The 25,250-nt window shown below is 41.3% G+C and overlaps 2 protein-coding genes across 3 annotated transcripts; one reads left to right on the forward strand and one right to left on the reverse strand.

The window, feature by feature from the left end:
* Positions 1-1,271: 1,271 nt before the first annotated feature.
* Positions 1,272-8,573, forward strand: ccn4a (cellular communication network factor 4a). Its single transcript, XM_040020542.1, is given in 6 exon segments — positions 1,272-1,815; positions 4,410-4,529; positions 4,531-4,699; positions 5,662-5,916; positions 6,957-7,150; positions 7,236-8,573. Coding segments are annotated over 6 exon segments (1,086 nt in total). The 5' UTR covers positions 1,272-1,767; the 3' UTR covers positions 7,536-8,573.
* On the reverse strand, positions 8,016-21,429 carry ndrg1a (N-myc downstream regulated 1a). Of its 2 annotated transcripts, XM_040020540.1 has the most exons (16): positions 21,271-21,429; positions 17,287-17,361; positions 17,024-17,059; positions 14,492-14,597; positions 13,958-14,078; positions 13,601-13,663; positions 13,437-13,497; positions 12,888-12,974; positions 12,714-12,770; positions 12,470-12,573; positions 12,038-12,094; positions 11,892-11,943; positions 11,451-11,498; positions 11,008-11,043; positions 10,614-10,665; positions 8,016-9,440 (listed from the first exon to the last, which is right to left on the reverse strand). In XM_040020540.1, exons 2-16 carry the CDS (start codon positions 17,341-17,343, stop codon positions 9,181-9,183), a joined length of 1,197 nt encoding a protein of 398 aa, XP_039876474.1. In that variant the 5' UTR covers positions 17,344-17,361; positions 21,271-21,429; the 3' UTR covers positions 8,016-9,180. The 2 variants fall into 2 exon arrangements, with proteins under 2 accessions (XP_039876474.1, XP_039876475.1); XM_040020541.1 differs by lacking the exons at positions 17,024-17,059; positions 17,287-17,361; positions 21,271-21,429 and adding an exon at positions 15,126-15,710 and having other exon boundaries at positions 9,049-9,440.
* Between the last annotated feature and the right edge of the window lie 3,821 nt (positions 21,430-25,250).

A 25,250-nucleotide genomic window follows, 5' to 3' on the forward strand; every position in this document is an offset into this window, starting at 1 on the left:
GTAGCTTTGCTATAGTTCGCTGATAGAAATCACTGATAAAAGCCTGACTTTAAAATGCAGAATCTAAATCCAGTGGAAAACCTCAGCATGGCTCTGTCTGTGTTTTATATGCAGGTGTGGTTTATATATGTAATTTTCTTTCTTTTTCTGGTACATTTTTAGCTGACCTTTATGGATGGAGCAAAAGCTGCGTTCGCTAAAAATGGTTCCTAAAAGTGAACATGAACCCACACAGTGTCTATTTAATTGACTGCCACCTAAAGGCAATAATTAATATCAGCACTAGTTTCTCACAGTGTTGAATTCCCCCATCATTACTCATGAAAGATTTTACCTCACAGCTTTCAAAGAAGAAAAAAAGACAAACGTAATGTCTTAGGAAACGAAAGAAATTAAAAGATACACAATCTTAGATGATGGGGAAAAAACCTTTGATAACAACTGAAATTGGAGGTTGGAGGTTAACGGGCTTCAGCCCTGCTTCAGCAGGAGTAAGGATGAGAAGGTGGGGAGACCAGCAGAGATGGAAAGTAAAGAGAAGCTGAGTTTTAGAGTAAGGAAAGAAGAGAGAGACAGAGTGCATTGTGCTGTGGATGGGGCGGGTCATCCTGGTCAGGGCAAAGAGGAAAGCCTGCTCAGATCAGCCCAGAAGCTGACAGCTCTCTGACAGGGATTAGACGACTGCCTGTAAATAATAGGGGTTCAGACCTGGGGCACTTTGCTCTTTGACAAAGTGTTCATTTCTCATCCATCACTCTTTCCTTCTCTCTGTTGCCTGTGGGGTCGAATTCTCACAGACGTTTGGTTATTCTGGGTGAGACTCAGCAGACTAAAAGCAAAAGGTGCTGTGTTAAAAGGTGCAGCACTACTCAAATACAAGAGAGTTTCCATATGGCGCATTTGGTGCTCACCTGCATCTCCTCAATGTGACACATTCAAATTTCCAGAAAAAAGAAAGGAAAGCAAAGTAGCAGACTGTGAGATAGATGACATCATTTGATTTAAACTAAACATCTGGAGGCCAGACACAGTCGGAGCCTTAAAATAGACACAATGGGCGAGAGGTAGGCGACCTGCTGTAGTTACAGTGGTGTTAAAAGAAAATGCTCTCATGCAATGACAGGCGCATGATAAATAATTCCAAATATGTTTGCTGAAGTAAATAAGTTCAGAGGAAGCCAAATCGGGAGCATTACACAAAGTCCAGGCCTCAGTGTAAACTACATGATTGTATTTGTAATGTCTGTGTATGTGAGGCCTATCTTAATAGGAGACTCACATGCAACAAAGACAGTAACTTGAATCTCTATTTTGCATGTGCATGACCCATTAACTACACTGAAATCCTCAAAGGAACTTATTATGACTTGTGGAGTAGAGGGCAATGATTCTGTAGCCTACGTAAGCACACGTGCACTGCTTTTCAGACTGACTTGGAAATATCTGGAGCCTTTAAATTAAGCAGCAGTAACAGGAGTGTCAGAGTCCTTCCAGAGACTATTCCAGACACGCCCTAACCACCACAGCTGCCAGCGCTCTGGAGAAGAGGAGGTTCGGGTGAAAGTGGAGCTGAGGGGAAGAGTGGAAACCGTGAGGGCAGGCTATGCGGGTCCGGACTCTTATTAACAGGCTGTCAGCGCAAACCGAAGGGCGCCGAGATGTCAGCGAGGGGACGAGGATGTAGCACACCTGAGGAGAGCGGCGTGTGGCGCGTTTGAGAGACGGAACTAATTCTGGATTCAATGCGTGTGCAGTTCCTCACCAGTGATGAGTTGGCTCCTGTTGTGGATTCTAACAGCAGCCGGGATTCAACAGGTGGGATGGAGGACAGATTTCCCAAAGTACCTTTTTGTCTTTTGTTTTTCTTTCTTTCTTTTAAAGTCCAGGTTGCATGTAACTCAGACGTTTAATGCAAGTTGCAGAAGACATAGGGGGTTATTTTAAAGTTAGTAAGGTAGGCTGAGATTCTAAAAAATACTCTATACGACAAGCTCATTTAAACGTAATAAACGAAATCAGTGTTTCCTCCGTTTTAGCCCCCCCCCCCCCCCCCCCCCATTTATTCGTCAGGTTATGTGGCCCTGGCAAAAAAAAAATAGTTTTTTTAACCTTTGGCTGAATAAATATTTCCATTAAAATCTGCTTAAAAACTGATTGTTGTCCTTTATTATCCTATTATCCTTTATTTATTATTATCCATGATCTGGCTTTAATTTTGCACTGTGGGATGCTCAAAGTTGTGTCTAGACTCGTTCGGTTATATTTTAGTGCCACCTGGTGGATATTTGGGGGTACTCATGTGCTTTCTTGTATCCCACTGCCTCCTCACAGCCTTTCTACTCATAAAGACACCAGTTTGTGGTCTAACCTCAGAAACTGAGTGTTTAAATGAATGATATTTTGTGTTAAACACGTTAAACACGGCGATATTCTTAGTTTTTGTAAGATTTGGGTTATTCAGCATCAATGTCAAATATACCCCTAAACAGTGTGGTTGTGAATAGTCAGTATTAAATATATTCTCATTATTGCATAATAAACTCATGTGGTTTGGAGGGAAATAACAACAACGCCTGAGTGACAGTTTCCCCTGGGAAAAGTCCTTTCTCCTCTGCTCTGAGGAAGGGTAAATCAAGCCAACACCTCCCCGCGGGTCATCTGACCTGACTGCAGGCTGACAGGAAGAAGAGATTAAGCCAGGAGTGGAGCCAGGGTCATCAGCACTTGTAATCTCTTTGTAACCAGCTGCCACAAAAATATGACAAGTATTTGAGGTTACGTTTAGAAAGCATTCAAAAAGGGGAAAAAAAGATGATGATGATAACCACAAATAGCTCACTAAATAATCTCTCTGTCTTGGTATTGTTAAATGTCCTACATGCAAAATGTGTTCATCAGAGATAAATGATTTCAATAAGATGTTTGTATCAATCCCAGCCCAGCTTTTATAATTAATTTATGAAGCACTCACATCTTGATTTCCTTTTTCTGTGTCAGGGTGATGATTTCCTTAGAGGGAACAATATGTATGCCACTTTGCAAATTAGCCTCATGGCTGCAGAATAAATTAAGTCTTTTGATAAAACAGCTTTGTGGCACGACTGTGACTAAAAGTCGTTCATCTGCATTATCTTTAATATGACCATAATTCTACTGAAGTGCTGAGAACAAGCCGAGGAAAACGGATCCACCGTGCTTAAGATGATTAAGCATCTTTTCGCACAGTTAACCGCGGACAGAGTGTGCACGCACGTGTATCTTTCAAGCTCCCATTTAAGAGCTCTGCTATAAGTATTTATGGCTGTAGAGACAATACTGGAGCTAATTTTATATGTTTCACTTCTCTCCCAGCCCCGACCACATACTGTACTTGTAATTAGGATGGACACGGTATCTGCTTCAGCTGAAGTCTTATTCATAAAGAGCCTTTGTGGTTTATTATTGCTACAAAACTGACTCATCTGCGTTTGAAGTTTTGCTCGATTTGCATCATAAATGCAACGTGACTTCACTTTCCCTGAGAGGGAAGTTTCGGTTTCTGTCACACGAAGTAACAACCTGGAGATCATTTCCTGCTCCTTTCTCAAGCACACCTCAAAACAAAAATAATTCAGTTCAGACTCAACCATTTATTATTTTTTACAAAAAACAACAACAAAAAACATTCACATTCCCAAACTTTCATCAGCTGAGGCTCATGCATTCTCTGTCCAAAGCTAACCTCTAAGCTCTGGGTTGTTAATGTGCCTTATGTGCTGCGTTGCTGTGAGAACATCTGCTTTTAAGAGCTGCAAAGCTCTTTACTGTGTGATCTTGGCTACACAGAGCAGATTGTAAGAGTCATAATGCCAAGGGAGATGAAGTTCATTTCATTGGCAGGATTTTTATAACTGTAAGTAGCACAGTTCTTGTTTGAAATATGGCGACGGAAACCAGTGTTAATACATAAGACACCAGGGCGCGATGGTGATTTAATAAGATTATCTCCACTGGGTGTTTAATTCATTTTTATAGTCTTATTTAATTTATTGCACAGCACGAACACATGTTAGCACTGAAGCAGAAGTGTACAAGTAAGGGATTTTAAACCTTTCAAGTCCATTACTTGCTGAGACATGGTTACCAAAGAGGGCTAGATGAAAAAAAAAATCACGATTAAGGGCATTAAAAATATTGCCTCCACACAAGGGGTCAAATACCTTTTGTGCAATAAAAAAAATTCCGGATAAACAGGTTGAAAGAGTAGCTGCAGATGACTTATTTTGTGCAATCACTGTAACAAAGGCTCAGGCTTGATGATGTGACATAAGCTGTACGCATGATGTGAAAGCTATTGGACATATTAGATTAATAAAATATAGAGTATATGAACTGGGAATCTCATTTTCTTTCCCCTTTCCTCTCTGCAGGCCTACTCCCTGAATTCCACCACCATGCCGCCTGCCACAGCTGTCACATCCCCATTTGTAGACCTGTACAACCGCACACAGTACTGCAAGTGGCCCTGCGAGTGTCCAGAGACCCCCCCTAAAGTGCCCGCCAGGTGTAAGCCTCCTCATGGATGGCTGCGACTGCTGCAAGACCTGCGCCCGGCAGGTGGGCGAGGTGTGCAACGAGGCAGACATGTGTGACTACCACAAGGGACTGTACTGCGACTACAGCTCAGACAAGCCTAGGTACGAAAAAGGAGTGTGTGCATGTAAGTGTCACTCACCAAAACAAACTACCGCTGTACACCGCATCAAAAGTTCATTTTTGTAATGTTGCAAGTCACGTTCATTGTCCAAACTGCACACAAACTGCAGCATAGCACAGACTTGAGTAGAGAATATTAGAAAAAGCTATTTTTGGTTTGGTTTCATGGCACAGGCAGCATGTGCACGTTCAACAAAGAGCACAGAGCACACATGGAAGAGAATTACTGACCTCAGTCTAGGGACATATCTGCAAGTTTTATATCCAAGTCTCCAACATGCAAATAACTTTTTGTGTTATTCATGTTTTCATTTTATTATTTTGCCTTTGTTCTACATCCTTGCAGACTGCGCAGACTTAATCGTTGCCTGATGTCGAGATCAAATCTATCCCAGATATTGCACAGCACTAGCTTCTAATGTAATTATTGCATTACATGTTTTTTGTATTTTAATACGTCTATGTGTTGTTATTTTCATACCATTTATCATTTTAGTTTCACTCACACCATTTTTTCCCCTTTTTTAATTATTCTCTTTTGTTCATTCGTTGCTTGTTGTGCTCACTTTTAAGGACTTTATTTTTTGGAATAAGCTGTGGAGAAATGAAATACTTACCTCCCACTAAATGATGTCTGCTGCTAAAAAAAATAGTAAAAACAGACCTATGGTGTCACAGATTTTCCATCTCTAATAGAAGTTTCATTTAAAACCTACCTACACATGATCTGATGACAGTTTGAAGATGGAATAAGAAAATAAAAAATGGAGACTAATATAACAGTTTTCAAACATTTCTGAAGTGCAAAATGTTTCATTTATCGATTGCTTTTATTTTCCAAGCTCTGCAAGACAAATGTCCTCCTAATAATGGCGGACGCAGTTCAGCAGCAACGCACAAGTCCAAGCTTTTGTGTGTTTGCCCTGCTTTTATAATATACTCCTGCTTGTCATCCCTCTCTGGCAGACATGGTGGGAATCGGCTGCGAGCACAATGGCGTGATCTACCGTAACGGGGAGAGTTTCCAGCCCAACTGTAAATACCAGTGCGTGTGTGTTAACGGTGCTATTGGCTGTGTGGGGCTGTGCACAGAGTCTCAGCCTCCCCGTGTTTGGTGCCAGACCCCACGACGAATCAAAGTCCGGGGACAGTGCTGCGAGCAGTGGATCTGTGATGAGCCCAGGAGAGGGCGCAAGACAGCGCTGCGACATGCAGTCGAGGGTAGGAAGCTTTGGATAAAAAATATTGTATGTTTTAACCCCTAAATCTAATGTTCAGAGTTGATGGCTGAGAGGTCATTTAAATGGAAGGGAATGCTTCAAGTACAAATATAGTGAACAAATTACTAGGAAGCCCTCAGTATTCTTAAAAATGTGAGGATTTTACATGACTAATTGGAGCTCTCTTGGACAGTATTGTTTGCACAGAAATGTAGACATACATACAGTACACCGTGAATATTTCTGATATTGAGTGTTATTTACACCAGTATAAGTCTTTAGAAGTAACAGAATCTGCTCTGTTTGAAACTGCATCTCACAAAGTAGCTGTGCAAGTAAAGCTGGTAGTCCAGACGCATCGTGAAGTATGTGTTTGTCGTAAGCGTGTGAGTGACAAATCAATCCTTTCCTGTGGAAGCCAGTGGAGGCAAGAATGTGAATGAAGATCTCTTTGTGGTGCATAAGGAAACAAATTAGATCCAGACTTCTAGGCAGACACAATTTAACAATTTGGATTAAAAACAGATGCGACACGAGGGGAGACAGTGCTTCTCGTGTTCTCTCCGACATTACATGTGCAGGATCTGAATGGTCTGAATGTTAAACAAGTATATTCATGTTGCTAAAAGACAACTTTAAAACAAGAGGATATATGATTGGTTGATTGAGTGGAATTGTTCTCCTGAAATTCCTTAATTGATCCGTTTATTTATTGATCCAGTTATTATAAAGCTGACTCCTGTTACATCTTTTATCACTGCTCTGTATTATGCTGGGGTCTGCCGGGGAGCCATGCTGCTAAATTTAACTGCAGTCGGAAAAACAATCCTTGTTTTGACTTTTTTTTTTGTCTCTAATAACCAAACGATTGATTGAAATATTGTGAATTTTTAATTTCATTAAAACTTTAATTAAAACTGTCTATATTTAACTCTTGGTTTGCCAAATGGAGTAGAGTTGTAGCGACCTGGAGCACTTTGACAATGAAATGGCGCTGAACGTAATGTAGTTGCACACCTCTCTGTCTATGCTGCTGTCTAGTTTTCCCAGCCGAGACCACGAGCTGGCACAAAAACTGCATTACCCAGACTACCTCATGGAGCCCGTGCTCAAAGACCTGCGGCCGCGGCCTGTCCATGAGGATCTCCAATGCCAATGAGCGATGCGAGCTGTTTAAAGAGTCTCGTCTCTGTAACCTGCGGCCGTGCGAGGTCGACATCACCAAACACATCAAGGTAGTAGTCTCACAAACACGCACAATAACTGATCAAACTGAAATGCTTTAATATTTAAAATCTTCCGGTTTCTTTGCTCCCTCAGCCAGGGAAGAAATGTCTTAATATCTACAGGGAAGATCAGCCAACAAACCTCACCATCTCCGGCTGCACCAGCAAGAAAGCGTACCGGCCCAAATACTGCGGCGTCTGCACCGACGAACGCTGCTGCATCCCCTACAAATCCAAAACCATTGACGTGGAGTTTGAGTGTCCCAACGGGACGGGATTCACCTGGAAGATGTTGTGGGTTCAGGCCTGCTTCTGCAACCTCAGCTGCAGAAGCCCCAATGACATCTTTGCTGACCTGGAGAATTATTACGGTTATCCAGAGGTTATGAACTAAGAAGCGACCTGTCGGTTTGTCCCATCTGTAAAGAGCTTTAGAACTTTTTCCTGACTTTCATTTCCTATGCAGTTTTTTTCCTTTCCTTTTTTAGTCCAATCATGTACAAGGGATTTTGTTCTGTTTTCTTTTTCCTATTGGAAAAATCTGTAAATATCACATATGTGTATTCATAAAGCATGGTGTGCTTTTGAAGACTATTTAAAGAACTGTTTGCAAAGGAAAATATTCAACAAAGCATGTGAAATACTGAAGGTTTAATTTATTTATGAGGCTTTTGGCATATGTACCGGCATGCTATGTTTTTTGGACGACGTCTCACAAGGACATTGCTTGCCTGCCTTTAAACTCCCAAATCAATGGAGGTTGTAGGTTTTTCTTCATCTATTTCATTAAATTCTCCCTATAAGTGTTAAGAGATGAACAAAGATCCCCAAGACTACATATTCATATGAAATAAGGATAATCAGGGAAGCTCTGTTACACATTTTTTTGTCATTTTTTAATAAATACAAACGGTTATGTCATTTTAATGCTTTTCTACAGCATTAGAAGGTTGTGTATTTACAAAGCTGTATGTACGTGTTCTACAGAGCCAAATGTTTTTGTAGTGCAAGTAAAATACAGAAGAAAGAGTAGAAAGTATCAGGTAAGTTCTATGGCTATCCTCGTGTTTACATGTGGACCTCTCTTTTATCACTCACTCAAGAATCCACACACATAGGAGCAGCACAATCTAACAAAGGTGAACAATTTCATGGCACATTGATTGCATAGAAATCATCATAAAAATCATTAAGCGAGAACCGTTTTTGATCCATTAATAAACCATGTGATCCTGAAGCTTTAGCATTGGTTTTTCAGTGTTTTGATTGACGACAAAGCATACAATTTAGATTCATTTTAAATTCACCTGCAAACTGCTATTTCAACAATCTTTTGGGGGAAAGAAAATTCACAGGGGGGGAAATAAATGACATTTGCAAGGTCAAACAATTTGCTGTGCATGATATACTTTGAGTCTGCCCTTTCAATTTTCAAAGATATATATGTGTAGTGCCTCCCCATTCACTCTCCACATCTACAAGTCTGCTCCTACATACGAACAATAACTCATACATGAAAAATAAACGAATAAATGATCGAACAATTACAGTGAGAACAGGAAACACATTTACAGTCGGGTAAATTTGAGAAAGCTGCGTCAGTAGGGTAAAAATGGACAAAAAAAAAATGAGGCTGGAGGGAAAGATGAAGGGGAGGTTAATTTTTTTTTTTGTATGCGAGATTATGAGGGATATATCACAAGCTGGTGTACTCTTAGCCACAGCTTTCTCCGACATTCTCTGCTTCGATGTCCCCAAATGCTGCGTTGCCTCCAATTACACTATGACCCCAAACATTTTCTGCTTGCAATCAATAAACACGACCTCAACCTTCTTACTCAAACATATTTCCAAACTAGGGCAACTCATCTGCACTGAGAAATCTGCAGGTGAGTGTGTATTGTGCGTTTTTTTATTTCTTTTTTTCCCTCTCTTTTAAACAATTGCAGGTACATGGGCCAGGTGTGAATTAGAGGTAGCGCAGCAGAGAGTGAAGGGGATCCTTGAGAGGTTTGGATGTCTGCTGAGTGGAGGGTTATTTAGCAGGACACTTCGGCGGACTTGCTCACGCCTTGGTCCACGTTGTTGTTGGCCGTGGTGTCCATGGAGCTGTCTGTGTGGGAGCGGCCGTGCGGATTCTCAGTCGTGTGGCTGCGGCTGCGGCTGCCCTCGTTGGTGTGGGAGCGGGAGCGGTTTCCCTCGCTGGTGTGGGAGCGGGAGCGGTTGCCGTCGAACGAGGTGACGCTAGAGCCAGAGGCAGTGCGGGAGCGAACAAGGCGGGTCATGCTGGCAGCAGGCACTGAGGGAAGAGGAAAAGAATTTACTGACGTCTACTTTCCCCATTGCTCTCTACCTTTCATCACAACCTTCAAGAAGATTTGCAGAATTTTGTAATAAATGTATGGCGAGCATATAAATTGCTACGTGTTGTTACAATGAAAGCAAGCCATCCAAACAGATGCAGACAATTAAAATTGGTTCTACTTTCATCAGCAAATGCAAACGTGTCCGTCAAATGAAAGTTCACACTGACACCATTTAAACTAAAGCAGCGAATACTTTATGCTTGAGAGCAGTAGTGCAAAGTTGTCAAATTCAATTCGACCTTCAGCAGGCTGTCTTGACCATGTCTACATGCCCAAATTAACTGAACTGTTCCCGTGTGATTGGCTGATTAGTTATTAAATCAGCTGAATGGCTGTGTATAATAAAGTTGCCAGTGGGTGCACATATGGTCTGTCCTTTGAGCATTAGTTACATCATAGTGAGTACATGCCCTAATCAATCATAAACACAAGGGGTGCGAAGGCTGTGTTGGGGCATTATTATAATCACCTTATATTTGTGTGTACATTGGTACAGTCAAGCATTCCTGTTCCCAAATTCATTAATCACATTACAGTCAGAAATCAAACAACTGAGTCACCTGCAAGAGTTACACAAGATCCTAAAGTATCTGAATAATCAAACATGCTTTGAACTCACTTTGTGGAGCGCATTTGACCAATTGCAAAAATTCTCAAAGGGGGCATTCTCAGTGCAGTTCATCATAAATAATTAATTTTGGCACGCAAAGAGACAAGAATGTGACACTCGAGTGCTCAGATCTTGTGCATGTCCTTCTTAGGGTAGCTGTTTGTGCTGATGTGTGGGAATATGTAAGGTTTAATGTGCTATTCTAAACTAGAAATTATATTACTGGTCTCAGCAACGTAATGAGGAGCCTAACAAAATTAATTAGTGCATTAATGTGATTTGATTTTCAACACTGGATGAGGTGAACTCGAAGGCTAAGAGATCTTTCTCTCACCACAAGGTGGCAGAATATACATCTTTTACAGAATTAAATCTGTAAGCACCGGTGATGGCAGGCATTTTTTTCTGTGTCGTTTTTATTTTCATGCACGTTGGAAGAAGAAAATTTAATCTGAACATATCTCAGCAAAACAAAGTGAAAGTATGTGATACTTACTGTATCCCATGCCCTGAATGAAGTACTTGAACGCCTCGGTCAGCTTGCCAGGCTGCAGAGAAGAACATAAAGATAATCAGTCCTCTTGTCAGTAATTATTATATTTGTTTGCATAACATTGACAGGTTCAAGCTCTCAGCCAACAGCTTACTTCCCAGGGTTTGTGATATGACAGCTGTTATGAACAGGTGCTGTGCAGTTTGGAGGATTACAACCTGACAACTGTGGTTCATGTCTGGTACTTGTTAATGCTCTTAAGTGCCACCCTCCTACACCATCCACCCCTCCACCTGACCCCGTGTGCCGATTATCCAGCCCTGTCCAGCCTGCTCTACAGCATCAATGTCTCTCATGTCATTTCCCCCTCCCTATTTTCTTTCTCACACATACACACCTGGTCAACCTGGGGCATGCCACCGCAGTCGGCCATCTGGGGAGAAGAGTAAAAGAACACAAAATTAGAATTTTGCATGTTGTCACTTGTGTATTCGTGCAGCATCGTGCACACTCCATAACCCCCCACAGCGCTCATTAAGTCCAATTTGAACACGCAGAACCGTTAACCCCAGTAAAAGGCACCACTTTAAGTCAAACAGCCTTTTGATTTGAGATGCGGTTCATAAAAAGCTCGCCACAGGCCAGCCGAAGTAGGTCAGTGAGCTCTGGGGAAACGTTCAGCTGTCATACCACTGGTTAATATATCACCAGGTAAATGCTGAGCCAATGGAATCTTATCAGCAGATGAGTTTTCATCAAGGAGGTTATAATCTGGATGAGAATAGGAGACAGGAGGTGTGGGGTAAAGGCCACAACAGAGGGAATGAGTGGGGCCCTCACCTTAAGAAGGGTGGCCTTTGTGGGGTCCAGCTTAGTGTTGCACTCAACCTGCAGGAACAAACGCAAAACATTTATTAGGCAAATGATGTGTGATGACCAACAAGTTTTTAATGTTGTGTGCTTAATCCAGTTATTCCTATGGATAATATATACTAACAAATACGTTTTGGATTTGGGACCTGTTTGCAGCTGAAAGCAGCAGCAGTCACACAAATCTCTAAACTTTAACAGATTAAAGCTGATCTGCATCACTCCGTTTCTGTTTCCAATTCGGTTCTTGCCTAAGACATGCTAAACTGTTGTCCTTAAGCACTTAGCCTTGCATATCTCTTGGGCTTAAGCAGACGACTGAAGCGAATGGAAAACACGTCCAGCACAAGTTGAACCGTGTTAACGGCAGTGGGAAGTCTAATCATTAGCACTTGAGCCGTGTGAACTCACCACGGCCTCCACGGCAGGAGAGCTATCGCCAACCACCAGCAGAGAAGGGCACCTGGATAAAGGACACACAACCACACAGTGAATGTTTCCGTGTTAGAAATAACATTGTTTCATTTAAGCTGATGCCGTTTTTGAGAACAACTTACTTGAGGGTTCTGGCATGGCTTCCAGGGACTGGCCTCTCAATTTCCAGATCCCTTCGACTGTAGACAGACACATCTGTTAGTGTGCAGAACACGCTACTTTCGGCTGCTCCCTAATTTTTGCACCCGATGGCCTCCCTGACTCAACTCCACAGGGATCGGTATCTCAAATGTGTACAGCACTACACTAAGGAGCCACCACACTTTCCATTAGAGTGTATGAACTCAAACACCAAGATTATATCGTTAGCTTCATAGCATAAGTGCCTAAGTCATTTTTTTGTGTTTTCGGAAAACAAGAAGAAACTAATTTTCTAAATTTTAGAAAATTTGTTTTTTCTTGTTTTCCGAAAACACAAAAAAATGACTTAGGCACTTATGCTATGAAGCTAACGATATCATGAAACATTTACATAAACTAGATGCTGTGCTTACCTTTCATAGGACTTGACAAAGAGATGCAGGTTAAACAGGTTCATGTCATTCATGATGTGGTGGCGGTATGTGGCAATTAGATCATGGTTGTGGTGGATTTCCTCCTGCGGTACCCAAAACAAAAGACGGGTTAAACCCATGACCTACAAATTAATCTAACTAAAATCCTAGTTTCAGTTTACAGAGATACTTTAAGCGTAATGAAGATATTAATTAATTTAATAATGAGAATTTGAATCTTTACCTTTCCAAACAGGTGGGTGATGATCATGTCGGGCTCTGCGTGAGTCCAGCCACTGATCTAAAAAACAGAAAAAGCTATTTTTAGCTTTAATGGTTCTGCAAATCCAAAAGTCAAAGTTACCACAGTTTTTGGAAATGGTTTGAACAGTTGTAGGTGCTCATATACGCGCATTACCTTGTGTGCAGCCCAGTCCATCCATCCCTCAGCACACGAGTTGATGTTGATGAGAACAAGGCCTTCTACCATATTTGGGTAATCCAGCTAAAAGATACATAAATGAACTTTAGAAATAAACCACGACACATTTCGCTAAATATGTGCCCCACAACTGATTTAAAAAAATATTTTGTATAGCCCATCTATTTATTTATTGTTGCCCAATTTGGTGAGGGTTAGGTTTTAATCTAAAGCTCTTTAATGTTATATTGTGCCCTGTTGAACAATATAGAACTAGTTAAAGTAAAGGCTGCAAAGAGTTAAATGTTGCATCTTTGCCAGCTTTGTGTCAGCGGGGAGGGGGGCTTACTATTGAGCACAGTGTTAGTGGTGAGCTGATCTTGTACATTCCTGAGGCTTTCATGGCTCTGCAGGCTCAAGCAATAAGCGGCGGTGTGTTGCCAAAAATCAGCCAAGAGCAGAAACCCATTAGCCAGCTCTGCTAATCCAAGATTGATTAATACTGAAAATATTAAGTGTGACTGAGAGAGCGTGGGGTAAACTCACAGCAAATCTGGACAGAATGTAGGCCCCGGCTCCCATGCCCATGCCAATCACACTTTTCAGGCTAGAGTGCACAAAAGTAGAGGGGTACTGTTAGAACAACCGGTTAGAAAGTGTCTCAAATATAAAGGGTGAAGTGTCAGGCTGGGAACTGGAGCTCAATTTACCCAAAATGCTTTAAGACCAGTGGGAGAGACTCAGCGAGTTGGTCCATAGAAGGGTACTCATATCTGGGGAAACAAAAAGAGTATTGTTACAGACACTATCTAATCAGCAATGGTCTTATATTACCGTTATCAACTCCTGACGGCAGTTTGTGTTCAGGTAATCTTAACATAAGGCAAAGTCTCACCATTAAAGCAGAGATTAGGCTGAACAAGAGATAATACTTGTCAAATTAGGTCACCTTAAGCACATTCGCAGTGATCTACCTGTTGATTCTGAGGTCACAGACTGCTTGACATACATTAAGTGTCTCTCTGTTTGTGACTGTGTGCGCGCATGCATGTGTGCATCTGGCTCACCCAGTGGAAAAGGTGTTTGCTCCTTCATGCTGCCCCGGGGCATCGACGTGACACACAGCAAAGTGCTGCATGATTTCCGCCATGTCCTCATGGTCGAAGAGCGTGTTCCAGCAGGTTTTGTCTGGAAAACAGTGAAAAGATGGTGGAGTTGGATGAGTGGTTCTTAATAGAGAGGGGAAGAAGAACTCAAACTCAAACAGCCTGAATAGATGAGCAAATCTCAGGTTTGGAGGTGCCGTGAGCAATCTTCTTACAAAATCTGACTTCATTACAAAAAAAAAGAAAAAATAAATCATGGAAGACTCCACGAGGAGTCTCCACACCTCCTCCTACAGATACACAAACATGACCGAGCCTAAAATGATAGCGTGGATACAAGGGTTATAAGTCCAGCTTAGACACTTAGACTTAATATAAAGGTAGTTCAGAGAAACTAATTTCATTTTAATTGGTACGATCATTCAAAACACACAAGGCCTTCGGTACCACAGCACATGTTTCACCAAGATAAAGGAAATAATGAGGTAGGCTTACAGTTCAGGCCGATGTCATGAAAGGTGAGAATGACTGGTCTGTCCCCCTTGGGAACCCCCTTCATTGTACAGTGAATTCTTCCATTAGGAGTCTCCACATCGTGCTCCTATAGATACACAAACATGACCATACTTTTATAGCTCCAGGTTACAAAAGATACATAAATATATTTATATATATTTCTTTAAAGTTACTCCTTGATGCTGGTGCAACAGGGCTGCATAGTCAATATGACAACGTAAAGCTGTTGCAGTAATATTTGAAATACTTTTGTTAAATACAACCTCCAATAATTAGCCTGTTTTTTTGATGGAAAATCTGATAGGCTCTTCACCAGGAATAATTAACCCAACCATGCCGCATCTCATTACAGAGGTTTATCATTCCATTAAATATATTAGCTTTTTATCTACTTTACCAACTGAAAAGTAAGCAAAGCCATTTCAAAAGGCTGGCCACTTTAAAACACAACGCATTTTTTCCACATGAGCCACAAAAGAAGAATATTTTTTTCCCCGTTTAGCACCTGTGCAACAACTCCAACTTTAGTATCTATTGTCCAGCAGGCAGCATAATCCCACAAATCTGCTGGAAACTACAGCAAACATTTTAATAAAGCTTTTAGTCTACTCACGCTCACTTCAATCTCAGCGACAATCATTTCCACATCAGGATCCTCCAGAACCATGTTTGCAGGAATAGAGTTAAACACCGCTTGCTACTGAAAACTGTAGTTACAGTGGCTCTCTGAGCTATAGATCCAAGAGCTGGTAAGCCTCTGAAGTCGTTCAGCCCTTCAGTGAGAACGGCGTTTTATACCCCTGCTGCTTACCAGTTGGCCTAAGCTCCTGGCCTCCCATGGTGCCTTGCAGGCTGGTCAAAACAAGCTAATTCTAGATGAAGATATCCTTAAATTGGATCAGCCAATGTCAGAGAGGGGCATCAGCTACTGCGCTGACATGATAAGTATGAGCATGTGATGAGTAGCAAAACATGATGAATAAATGAGGCAGCAGCTATTATTCAGTAATATTTAGGGGAGAAGATTTACAAAAACAAAGACTTAACTTAGTGTTGGTAATTAAATATAGATCCTGCACGATATACGGCAGCAAACAGTCTTTCGAGACTAGACTGAGCCCTTTTGATGAAAATCATTGATTCGTTTCTAAATTACACATTCAGTACTTGGTTAAAACTCACCCATAATACATTAAAAATTTAGTTAAGTAGTGAAACGAAGTTTTAAAAATTTCTCCAAACATAAATACTGCCAAAATCCATGAATAAATCAGTTTTAAGAACTAGACTAAAAAAACATTTAACTCCTTTAAAAAAAAGTTTTTTTTCTATAAAATCTAAATATGTAGAGTGATTATTAGCTAAAAATTGCTTTTACATTGTCATTCATTTCTTTATTTCTACTAATTTTAAACTTAAACTGTTTATATGAAGGTTTATTATTAACCAACAGCAGCTCTATGGTGATCCATCACCAGGTCAAGGGTATGTCACGAGACAACCTATTAGGTAGTTTGTTTTTTACCCCCAAACCAGTTCTAACTGCATGGGATCTACTTGTCAGGAACATCCAGCAAGGAGGTAAAACCTATTTACTAAATGTAATGTACAGGATTCACCACAGCTCGCTCCACCCACGCTTTGCAGGGCACACTCAAACGTGGAGACTACGCAGTGGAGATAATCCTGCAAGGCAGCGAGCATGTGTCTGTGTGTACAGACTGTTCATAAGCACACACGCACATCTGTGAAACTTACAGTGGAATTTCTTTTTTGTGTATGTGTGTGCGTCCAGGTGTCATGAATGCATTCGCTAATAAAAATCAGGAAATATCATCAGAGTCAACCAATCCTGCGCGACTGACTGTTGGAAGCTTAGTCCCCACAGAGACATCAAACACTTGCCCTGGATACTTTAGGTCAACCAATCTGTCAGTGTCACAGCAAAGAAAGTCAGAAGGACTCTGATGGAGCTCAGACTCTCAGTAAAAGAACCTCATCCACACACTGCCTGAGCACAAAACCCTTAAATTCACATGAAGTTTGAAGAAAAGATTTTTTTAAGTTGAAACCAATGCACTTCTCACACCTACTGTTATTTAAAAACAACACAGATTCAAGAGGCAGCAAATGTTTTCTGACTATAAGGAGCTCTGTACAGGGTGTTAGGATCGCCCCCAGACTCAGCAGCACCAAAACACATGCGGTTTCTCCCGATAGGCTGCATCATCAAATCCAGTTCAACATGCGTTTCATCACTTCCTGTAGCTGACTCAGTTAGTGGAACCCTAATTAGGTTTCTGTCCTAATAAAATCACAGCAGATAAAAGGTCACTGAGGTAGTGCCACAGCTATGTTAATAATTATCAAAGTATTTCATTTTATCAGCCACTAGATGGTACTATTCAAGGTAAGGTTATGAGATACCAAGCAGTGGATTTAACTGCTAAAACAAAACGTTGCAACTTGTCAGAATAATGAAGTATTTAATGTGTGTTTATGCAAACATACCTTGGTTACAAGCTGCTGCACAGCCTCTCTCAAGCCCTGGAAAGAGAGAAAAGAGGAATGAAAACATAAAAGATAACATGATTACGGTGCAACAAGCTATAATCTAATATCCCGAAGTCGGTTCCCATCACTGAACCCAACCCGAATCAAGTATAATTGTAAATAAATCAGCAAAAAGCATGCAAGGCTTGACAGCATAGAACTCCAACAGCTTAAGATTTATCTGAGAGTCACCGTTAAACAAAACTTTGCACAAAACATACCGGCAGCTCCCTGTCAACCAGCAGGGGTTTGGACTCAACAACCTGGATATCATCCATTTCAAAGAGCTGCAGAGCCTGGGAGAGATCGGAGCAATTAGTTAATGACTGGTTCAGCATATTTCTGTATACGAGGATCAAGGTTTTTATATGCATTACTGTATTTTAAAATAAAAGAGTGATTAAAGGCCTGTTAAAGTACAGTTTTCTCCCTTGCTTTTGCTCTTAAGCGTCTTTAAGGGGACTGCTGGGAGACTTTTGTCAGAATTGAGGAGTTGCAGACAATAGAATGAGGCCTGCTTGAACTTTGGCTGGGTGTGTTTCTCCACACGAAAGTAAAGAGGGCTTAAGTTTAATATAGTCCAAGACACACTCGCAACATGCAGAGGCTTGCAGCAGTTATCTGCAGTAACATGCGGCTCACATAACGGACCACACCTGCGAACCGCCTACATGAGAAACACGTGGATAACCTGAAAGACAGGGCGCAAGGTGGCTGACAGGCACAAAGCAAGGTTTGGCTGTAAGGGGAAGAGGAAGTGTGATTTTTGGGTAATTCTCACCCTGCTGAAAGATTTAAAAGAAAAAAAAGATCTACTACACATGCACTTTGAAGATTGGACTCAAGTTAATTATCCACTGAACTTAGAGCTGAAAAAGACCCTCCCTAAATCCAGGTTTCGGGATTGGGAAGACATTTCATAAAAGAACATCAAAGTGGGGCTTAATGACAACATTAAAAGGAAAAGAAAGATGAAGAGTTGTACAGAAGGGCAGAAAACTGGAAGAGAAGCCAGGCTGTGCAGATCATGATGCTGTGTTGGAATAGAGCATGTAGGCTGTGACTCTGCATGCAAATCAAATTAGCCAGTTAAGAGAGCCCTTTGTCCACTGGCCCCAGCAGGCCAGGGGCTTGCCCACTTCTCTCCCACAGCTGAAGCGGGGGGGCCATGATGACCAAGACACACATCCATATACAGGAAGCAACTGACACCCTGGTTCCCATCTAAACTTCCCAGCTTCTTTTCAGCGCCCTGCTTGCGCTTCCTGTCACTTTCTGTGTTTATCTTGGTTTCTGTTTGGGTGAAGTCTCTCCGTTTGCCATTTCCAGGCTTTGACAATGTCTTTTGTGCTCTCGTGCCTCTCTTTGTCTTAACCAACATCCCCAGCAAAAATAGAAAATAGAAAAAAAAACTTAATCACCCTTCAGAATTGCAGAGTGCTCATCAGAGCAAGTTTGCCATTTAGAGGAAGCAACTCATGTTTCAGATATGGGTGTCTGGCAGAATACGCCCTGGGTACACACAAACACCTGTATGCCTGTGTTTCTCTGATGAGGAGAACACACACCAGCGCCAGGCAGCTCTCACAGCGCCGCAGAGGAAGAGGAGTATCAAACAACAGGTTCGTTTGTTCACTGCGGCCCTTCCAAAAACATGGCTGCGGTTACACTGCAGGAGCTTTGTTGAAGAGGACAAGAGAGCAGCCCCCGCTGAGATTCCACAGCCATGTAACAGAAACCATGTTTATGATTTTCATAATATCGAAAGAAAAAGAAAATGCTCAGGCCATTTTTGATTATATAATTTGAAAAAAATGGAGGGGGGGGGGGGGTGTAATTTCCCATGTCAACATGAGCAAACCTCTCGGCCTGTTTTCTGTTTTTAAGCCTTTTTTTGCAAACAGCAAAAATAAAACCAGACAAGTAAGTTCACCCATATGGAAAAGTAACATTTATCATATCTGGTGTCTCTTTTTCTTTTTGTAAATCTTATGGGACTTACAGGTGTGCTGTACTTTGATTTACTCACTTTGGTGAGTAAATGACAACGTGGGGCCAAATGGAAAACAACAGAAACTAAATTAATGAAATAAAAGGACCCATCTCTTTTCAAGCTTGGCTACCAGTCGCTACCTGCCAGCATGTCGACATCAGAGAGAAGCTCTGACAGAGCAGCAGGCTAAGACAACTAGGTCACCTGCTGTTTACACCTGTGGTGTTAGCCAAGCTGAGCTAATGTTTCACCTCTTTGAGAGGAGTGCAGAAAGGGGAAGTGTTAGTTTACCCACGCCAGATTCTGAGCCTAAGCAACACGATAGGAGTGCTGCTGCTGTGACATGTTTTATGAAATGATTTCAAACGACTGTCATGGAAAGAGATAAATATTCAACAGTGGCCCATTACACTTAAAATGTATTTATAATGTCGATGAATAACATGAGATGGAGTGAATAACACTGAACGCAAGGCTGCTCTGCTGCTCTTAATATTGTGGCACACCGAGCACAATCGCTTCCTCAAATTTGGCCACATTGGGTAAAAGACTATTCTCAGATTTTAAGATGAGCGTGTTCCCTCACAGGAATTTTGCTGCAGCACGGTGCCTTCTTTAAAACCGGCCTCAGCACAAAGCGGTGCCAGTGGCAGCAGTTGTCCCTACATGCAAAGGCTCCTGTTAGAAAGATGTCATTGCAGAAGGAAAGAAACGAAACAAAAGCGGTAACTGAAACAGCTTCGGCTTGGCAGAAGTGAGACTGTTATGCAATCTTAAACAGGAAACAGTGGGAGGATATACGTTTCTAAGAGATGATCCTAAAAGTGTAGCTCAGAAAAAAAAAAAAAAAAAAAAAAAACACAAACTCGAAATTATTTGAAGCATTTTTATTTGTTGACAGTTTGACTTCATGTCAAGGTTTTAGTTTTTCAAGCTTCGACACCGACTGGTTTCGATGACTGATTAGGGCAGTTGTTGGCTTTCTGAATATTAAAAAATATCACCTGACAATGAGATGCTGCGGTTTGAGCTTTAGAGGAAAACAACAACTCTGGCTCAGGTCTACGTAAAACATCAGCGCTTGTTTTCCACAGTAAATCCAGGAGATGGGGTGCGCTGCTTTAAGCCACAACATCCAAGTTACAAAACAAGCATGGGCTCAAACTCTCTTTGTTCACTGACAGAAAGAAGCATATGTAGTGATTAGATTTGGACAGAGTCTCAATTTCAGAGAGCCAGAATCAAGGGCAGGTCATCCCTTCACTCCTCTGCCTCCATATACTTTTAAATCCACGAGCCTGCTGCATCCATCTGCAGAAACAATGATTGCTTCCCTAATCTTTGGGAACTCGCTTAATCTGTCAAATCCCTGGTTCTGAAATATCAGCAGAGCAGCAGCAGGCCTGCTGGACTAAGCTCATACAGACCTACATTTTCACTGTAAGAGATAGCAAATTGTGGGCGTCTTCCTCTCTAGAGTGAAGTTGGTGAGGAGGGGTCACGCAGATCTGATGGGGATCAGTCTTGTTTTTCTAGCAAAGATTTATTTATTTATGCATTTTGAACACTTGCTGTTAATACCTTAAGTCAATAAAGAAAATGTTTAATACTTCGATCAGCATCAGCCACAGCCCAGTCTCTCTCCCTCCTCCAGCCCCCACCCTCGTGCATGTTTGTTTGTTTGTTTGTTTGTTTGTTACATTAATACCAAGGCTAGAAAGCAAAGAGGATTTGTTATGCAACTATCTGGCCTCACGATGAGTGCAACATTTGACATAAAACTGCATGTTTCCCGTGTGCTCGCGTGCCACCAGTGTCACGTGTGACATGAACGTTGATCTGCGAAGATCTTTTACGCTTTGTACACATGGCACCTTCCTTGCTATGAAACACATGCCACAGATTATTTTATCTTTTTTGAGAAACATGCCCAAAAGTGCGAGAAAGCTCTCTCGGAAAATGCACGTGGACATGTAATAGAAAGCATTTTTTTAAATGTGCAAAAATAAAAATGTGGTTCCAGTTTCTATAAAGGGGTTAGAAAAAGGAAAGAAATAATGCAGCCTTAGTTTCTTATTTTAGTTGTGTTTCAGCGGTTGCGCACAGACAACGTCAATAACGGGGAAACTGAGTAGGAAGTGAGCGCACAGTTCCTTGGAACCCATAAAAAAGGAGTTCATAGTAGAGTTCATAATTCCAAAAAGAAACCTACCTGTTGGTTTAGCAGATGATTGTCCTGAAATGAAAACTTCCTGAAGAGATGGAGAAAAAAAGTCCTCAAAACTTTTGCAATCTCTCTCTCTCTCTCTCTCCTTCTTTCTCTTTGAAACAGCAGCGTTGCTTTGTTTACGTGTTGCGCCAGGCGGATGTATGAGGGAATTTTATAAAGCTTGGGGGCGTGCAGCCCGGCCCACTTTCCCCACTGCCGCCTCTATTGGGCAACACCAGCTGTGGGATTTGAGAATGCAGCTTTCCAGCTGTTGCATGACCAGGAAGCTGTGACTCTCGGGTGAGATGCACGAAAAAAGAACGCCCACCCGATTTATCCCCGGTGACAGCCGACTTTATTTTAGGACTTTTGCCTTCCTATTTTTAGGAATTTGGGGGGCTACCCCCCAGCTCGAATGTTAAAGTGACTGTGTGATATTTTATCTCCCTCTGATCTGTCCTTTGTATACATTCTCACTACGTGCAATGCAACTTCTAAAGACCCACGTTGTCCTTTAATAGTTCTGTCAAGTGCGCCCCTTTTCTCCGCTGTGCAAAGACTCTAACATGCATGCTTATATTTTATTTTTTATTTTTCTTAGACCAACCTACAAATTATCTCTACTGTAACTAAGCGAGTGTTTCCACATTCTTGCAGTCGCAGCATGTGACCGTTTTTTAAGATGTGTCTGAGCCATTGTCCGCCGAGTTAGGAAAGCAGCCAGGCCTGCAACCTTGATTTGAGGCCAAGAGGAGATAAGTCTGTACAAAGGGAAGCCCTTCCCTCTCGTTAGATCATAACGCCTTTCCTTGATAACGCATGGATGTTGACTAATCAAAGCTGGTCTGTCCTATATAATCAATAGCATAGGTGGAGGATATTTTTTTTTCTGTGTGAGTAGATGTGGAGATGTTACTTCAAGAAACTGCGTGAAACATCTTTTAAGCCCCCGATACAAATGATTTCAGACACATCTGGTGTGAAGTCTGTCTTAAAAGGTTTTTCATTCATGGAGCATAGTTAAACGTGGAGGGGTCTTTTTTTCGTGTGTGGAAATTTCCACATCTGCAAAACTGTGACTGCTATACTGTGGATCTGCTAATAAGTGCTAGTATTGGCAATGACTGTGTGAAAGGTCCTTGTCAGGATACAATAGCACTACTGTGGACTTGTAATGTGAGGCCCTCAATAGGAACACATCGGATAATAGGCGCATTGGAGGGGGGAAAAATATGAGCACTATGCTAATTTCAGGTCAGTCACTTACACTGCAAGACACCACCAAAAGTGCTGATGGGCATAGTTCAAACAAGAAAAATATATACCCGACACCTTAATGTGTATAAACAGTATGCAGCATTTCCTGTATCTGTGGAGCATCTTCCTAGTTCTGTATCTTCATCCCACTTATTATTTTGAAGCACTGACAACCTTTGAAAGACTGCTGTGAGCGATTTAGTGCAGCATATGTAGGTCGTGGTGTCTCGGTACACGATAAAACCAGTGGACTTTCACCTGGCTGTGTTTGTGGGAGCAGCTGGTGACTTCTTTCGGCAATATAAATGAAATAAAACTCTTCCAGCACGTCCTGCAACCATCCACGGGTTGTTTGAAAGGATTAAGGTAATTAAGATAAATGTTTAAAAAAAAACACTTGTTTTAACAGTCAGGTTCACTCTCTTTCCATTTTGCTGTTTGTGTTGAGTGAGTTTGTGTTCGTTCATTCTTTTTACACAGCGTTGAGGAAAGAACAATAAAACTTGAGATAGTCTAAGGAGACAGAGTGTAAGGCCTGTCATAAAGCAAAAGACTGATATGGGAATAAATAACGTAAACAAAGGAGCACTCAAGGACATTAGATCTTTCCATTCTTGTTTCTCTTTTACTTTTAGCTCTATTTCTAATACAGTAGGACTATACAGCAGTGTCATAGGGGAAATCTGTTTTGTGCCCTCTGTCTTTTTGCAAGGCTTTAATGGGTCAACGGGTTGAAGAGTACTTGATCTCTCAGTTCATGGCTGCTGTTCAGTGCAAACAGAGCAGAAAGTTAGCTTTCTGTGCTGAAAGTCAAAGATCGCCCTGACAGCTGTTGGTCAGCAGAAGTGTATTTACACCATACACAGCATGACTGTAGGCTGTTTCCTCACATCTGTTTTTCCTCTGCTTTATTCATTTCGCACACCTAAACCAGGTTGTTTGCATGACTCTGAGCTAGATTCAACTGGTCATGAAAATTGAGATGATGCAACAAGCCTGAAAAAAAAAAGGTGATTCAGACACACATGACATGTGTTTGTAGGTCACGTAGTAAGAGACTGTGAATGTGTGAGTAATGCATTATATTTTGGAGAATAATGGGTGTGGACTCGAGCGGTAAATGTTTATAAACTTTTTCTAAAATTATCAAAGTGGAAAAGTGACTTTTCAAAGTTACCAGTAGGGTGCAGATGAATCATTAAACGCAGTGTGCTGGCTACCTTTGCCTCTCGTGGGTCAAGGAGAGCTTTAAAAGAATAGTTCAATATTTGTGGAAAATACACCTGAAATAAAAAATGAAAAGATTCCACTTCAAATGTTCTGCATTTGAAGCTACGATCACTTTGGTAGCTTAGCATAAAGACTGAAAACACAGGGAAATGACTGACATACACTGCCATTAAAGTACGTATTTGCACATTTCAGTTCATATTTGGTCCACTTTTCTTTGCATAGTTGTTTTATTTTAGCCACACTTTAGGATTTCTGATCATAAACATCCTGTTAATGGTCATAGCAAAGCGTTTAAATTTGGTTTAAATCTAGACTTTGACTTGGCCACACTCACTGCTTTTGAGTGGACTTGAGGCTGAGTTTCAGATTACTGATCATCGGATTAAGTGCTTTTGAATTCAGGGCATGAACTAATAGCTGCATATACCACCACCATGTTTAGCTGTTATGATGTTCTTTTCATGAATTGCTGTGTTAGTTTTATGCCAGGTGTAAGAGGACTTGAATCTCACAAAAAGTTAAACTTTTGTCTCATCTGCACATCTGCACAGGCTTTTCCACTTTTTTGGGGAGAGATTTGAGACGAGCCTTTGTGTCCTTCTTGGTCACCTTGTTCTCTCTCGTGGATGCCATTTTTGCCCAGTATCTTTGTTATTGTTGAATCATGAACTCTGACCTTTACTGTTGTTTAAATGTTGTTCTTGGCTCTTTTGTGACCTTCTGGATGAGTCATCAATGCACTCTTAGAGTAACCGGTAGGCTGTCAACTCCCACAAGATTCACCACTGTTCCAACGTTTCGCCACTGGTGGATAATGGCTCTCACTGTGGTTCACTGGAGTCCCAGAAACTTGGAAATGGATTTGTGTTGCGTTTTCAGATCTTACAGCGTACCTTACTTAGTCACACAGATGCTTTTCAAGTGATTTGTTGATTCAACAGGTATGACAGTAATCAGGTCTGGATGTGTTTAGTGAAACTGAACTCAGCTTCCATGATAATTGACACAATCGCTCCCTGTCTAATATTAACATTTGTTTAAAGATTTGAAGCATTTAAGTGTAAAAAATGAGCAGACTTGCTTTGTGTGGTTATCGTTTGAGTCCTTTAAAGAGAGCATCCACATGTTTAGTGAATTTGTGCAACTGCTATCACACATCACACGCCAACAAACAAAACAAACTGTTGCATTTTATTTGATTGTAAAGAGATGTTATCAGTAGTCATGTTCTCATCTCTTGAATCATAAATTTGAGCCTGACCTGTATTCAATATTGATTGTCTCAATAGGGTGCAGTAAGTGCTCTGACAAGACCGTCCTCTTGATGTTGATAAGGTTGTTACTGAGTGACTAACCAAGGCAAACGTTCCTGATATATAGAATCAGGGAACATTAACATCCTAATGGCACTGTTTGTCTCTGCCTGTGACCTCCTGGGGGCAAAAGTTAAACCTTGCCCACTGAAGTATGCCTTTGTCTTCAGGTATTTATAA

Source organism: Simochromis diagramma, unplaced genomic scaffold, assembly GCF_900408965.1.
Source record: "Simochromis diagramma unplaced genomic scaffold, fSimDia1.1 OVJJ01000753.1, whole genome shotgun sequence".
In the NCBI taxonomy this organism is placed as follows: Eukaryota; Metazoa; Chordata; class Actinopteri; order Cichliformes; family Cichlidae; genus Simochromis; species Simochromis diagramma.